Source organism: Nicotiana tabacum, chromosome 12 (genome assembly GCF_000715075.1).
Source record: "Nicotiana tabacum cultivar K326 chromosome 12, ASM71507v2, whole genome shotgun sequence".
In the NCBI taxonomy this organism is placed as follows: Eukaryota; Viridiplantae; Streptophyta; class Magnoliopsida; order Solanales; family Solanaceae; genus Nicotiana; species Nicotiana tabacum.
The window spans coordinates 88,771,413-88,774,976 of record NC_134091.1 but is presented as its reverse complement, the minus strand read 5'-3'; the positions used below and the strand labels follow the sequence as shown (position 1 = coordinate 88,774,976).

Here is a 3,564-nt window from a genome sequence, read left to right as displayed (position 1 = left end):
TGTCACAACCCGAGGAGAAATTTTGCTGCCCACGCACGCCGAAGGGGTAACGAAGACCACTTTGTTCGAAGTGGTAGATGGTGGCATGGGCTATAATGTCATCCTCGGAAGGTCGTGGATACACGAGATGAAGGATGTGCCCTTGACCTATCACCAATTGTTGAAATTTCTGAACATTGGGAGGGATCAAAGAGATAAGAGGAGATCAACCGGCGGCAAGAGAGATGAACGATGTAATCATTTCCATAAGCAAGGATAGAGAATCCAACAAATAGCAATTACAGGAACTGTTGCCTTCTCCCATCCCAATCAAAGATGACTAAATTAAGGAGTTGTCGGAATTATATTAGGTACCAAGATCTTTTTAGGTACCGGATGAGACAAATATGACCAAATCAACCGCGGAAAAGCTCCATCAAGTGGCCCTGTTCGAGAAATTTTTGGAAAGAAAACTTCATTTGGGAACAGGGTTAAATCCCGAACTCAGGTTAGAATTTATAAAAAATTTTAAAGCTAATGTTGACTGCTTTGCGTGATCGCACTCGGATATGAAAGGTATTCCATTGGAGGTAGCAGTCCACAAACTAAGTCTGGATCCAAACTTCCCACCGGTTAGGCAAAAGAAATACCCGATAGCTGAGGTCAAGAACAGGTTTATTAAGGAAGAGGTAACTCAACTACTTAACATCAGTTCGATTCGAGAGGTAAAGTTCCTGGAATGGTTAGCTAACGTAGTTATAGTACCTAAAAAGAATAACAAATTTAGGATGTGTGCGGACTATAAGGGTTTAAATAAGGCATGCCCCAAAGACTTGTTCCAGTTTTCAAACATTGATCAAATGATTGACGCTACGACCAGGTACGAGTTAAAAAGCTTCCTTGATTCTTATTCTGGGTATAATTTAATTAGGATGAACCCGGAAGATCAAGAAAAAATATTTTTTATCATAAACTTCGGTACATATTGCTATAATGTGATGCCTTTTGGGTTTAAAAACGCTGGTGCCACTTATCAGATGCTCGTAAATAAGATGTTTGAAAATCAGATAGGTAAAATGATGGAAGTATATATTGATGACATGCTAGTTAAGCCTTTAAATGTAGGAGATCATCTGAAACATCTCCAAGAGACTTTCAACATTCTGAGGAAGTACAACATGGAAACTCAACCCAGAGAAGTGTGCCTTCGAGGTTGGCTCTGATACATTCTTGGGGTTTCTTGTCTCGCAAAGAGGGATCGAGGTAAATCCTGACAAAATTAAAGCCATCGAGGACATCCCGGACTATTTAACAAGTGTGAAGGAAGTGCATAGGCTGACCGGTAGGTTATCAGCTCTAAGCAGGTTCATCTCAAGGTCCTCGAAAAAATGCCACCACTTCTTTTCATTTCTGAAAAAGAAGAATAACTTCGCATGGACTCCGGAATGTCAACAGGCACTGAAGGACCTAGAAAGGTACTTATCCATTGGGATAAGGCGAGTAGCTGCTAATTTATCTAGCGGTCTCGGAAGTAGAGGTAAGTGCCGTTTTTGTTCGAGAAGAAGAAGGTACGTAATTTCCTATTTATTATGTTAGTAAATTATTATCAAGAGTGGAGACACGTTATCCACACCTTGAAAAGCTGATCTTAGCTCTCGTAGTTGCCTCTCGAAAGCTTAGACCTTATTTTCAATGTCACCCTATAGCTACAGTAACAACCTTTCCCTTAAGAAATGTCCTTCATAAGCCTGAGTTGTCGTGCCGTTTGGCTAAATGAGAAGTCGAAGTGAGGGAGCTCGACATTTAGTACAAACCCAGGACTGTAATCAAGTCACAAGTTTTGGCTGACTTTGTGACCGATTTCAGTCCTGGATTAATGCATTTGGATTCTAAGGAAGTAGTGTTGGCATCGGGAATGACATTGGGAGTCTGGACCTTGTTTAAGGATGGAGCCTCCAACATAAAAGGGTCCAGCCTCAGGGTAGTTCTAATCATGCCCTCGGGGGAAACCCTAAGACAGGCCATTAGAACTGTACCGTTAACATACAATGAAGCCAAGTATAAGGCTTTGGTTGCAGGACACGAACTAGCTCGAGGACTAGGTTTCTAGGTCACCGAGATAAAGTGCGACTCTCAGCTAGTGGTAAACCAAGTGTATGGGATTATCGACACAAAGAAGGAGTGCATGCAACAGTACTTGAACAAGGTTCAGACATTACTCGCACGATTCATAGAATGGTCAATCATCCACATTCCGAGGGAGGAAAATGTGGAGGCAGACGCATTGGCTAATTTGGGGTCATCCACAGAGATGAAAGGATCTGATTCTGGTACAGTCGTTCAATTGTTGCATTCGGTGTTGGATGTGGACAGCTACTGCGAAGTAAATTCGACCAACTTAATTTGGGACTGGAAGAACGATTTCATTGAATATCTCAGACAGGGTAAATTATCCGAAGACCCAATAGTGTCTCGGGCACTTTGGACCAAAGCAACTAGTGACTTTCTTATTGATGCACAACTATGCAGAAGGTCATTCCAAGGACCACTGGTTCAATGTCTAGGAGCCTTGGAGACTGACTACATGATGAATGAGGTCTATAAAGGGGTCTGCGGAAATCATTTCGGTGCAGACTCATTGGTTCTCAAGTTAGTCAGAGCCGGCTACTATTGGCCTCTGATGGAATAGGACGCAGAGGTATTCATGAAAAAATGCAACAAGTTTTAGTGCCATGCACAATTAATGCACCAACCAGCGGAGCTTCTACATTCGATAGTGTCACCATGGCCGTTTATGAAGTGGGGGATGGACATAGTCGGTCCCTTACCACAAGGGCTTGGGAAGTAAGATTTCTTTTGGTTTTAACTGACTATTTTACTAAATGGGTTGAAACATATCCTTACCAAAGGATCGGGGAACGTGAAGTGATTGACTTTATATGGGACCACATAATTTGCCGATTCGTCATACCAAAGGAGATTGCTTGTGACAATAGGCCAAAGTTCATAGGTTCAAGAATCACAAAGCTTTTGGAAGAGCTAAAGATCAAACGAATTACGTCTTCACCATACCACCCGAGTGCTAATGAACATGTGGATTCAACCAATAAGGTAATTATTAAAAACCTTAAATCGAAGTTAGAAGATGCTAAGGGCAAGTGGACGGCTGAGCTAACAAATATTTCATGGGCATACAAGACCACGACGAAATCAAGCACGGGTGAAACACCCTTTTTGCTCATATACGACTCGGAGGATCTGATACCGGTAGAAGTGGGGGAGCTGACCTTGAGGTTTTCCAGAGCGAACAAACAAGCAAACAATGAAGCACTGCTGGTGAAGCTAGACTTTCTTGAAGAACACCGGGATCTGGCATATGTGAAGATGGTAGCATAAAAGTAAAGGATGGAAAGGTATTATAATCGCAAGGCAAGCCTCCAATATTTCAAAGTTGGAGATCTGGTTCTAAGGAAAGTTACTCAAAGCACTCGAGAAGTCAATGCTGGGAAGCTGGGACCAACCTGGGAAGGACCTTATTGGGTTTCAGCTATAACCGGTAAAGGCTCATATGAATTAGACAATCAA

General features: G+C 42.2%; 1 protein-coding gene across 1 annotated transcript; it reads left to right on the top strand.

Annotated features, from left to right (window-relative positions):
* The first annotated feature begins 2,164 nt into the window (after positions 1-2,164).
* On the top strand, positions 2,165-2,668 carry LOC142167263 (uncharacterized). Its single transcript, XM_075227426.1, has one exon. The coding sequence runs from the start codon at positions 2,165-2,167 to the stop codon at positions 2,666-2,668; it is 504 nt and encodes a 167-aa protein (XP_075083527.1).
* The last annotated feature ends 896 nt before the right edge of the window (positions 2,669-3,564 follow it).

What these genes read in the sequence shown, in the direction of transcription:
- LOC142167263 (XM_075227426.1), top strand. Translation starts at nt 2,165, where the DNA reads ATGCAACAGTACTTGAACAAGGTTCAGACATTACTCGCACGATTCATA.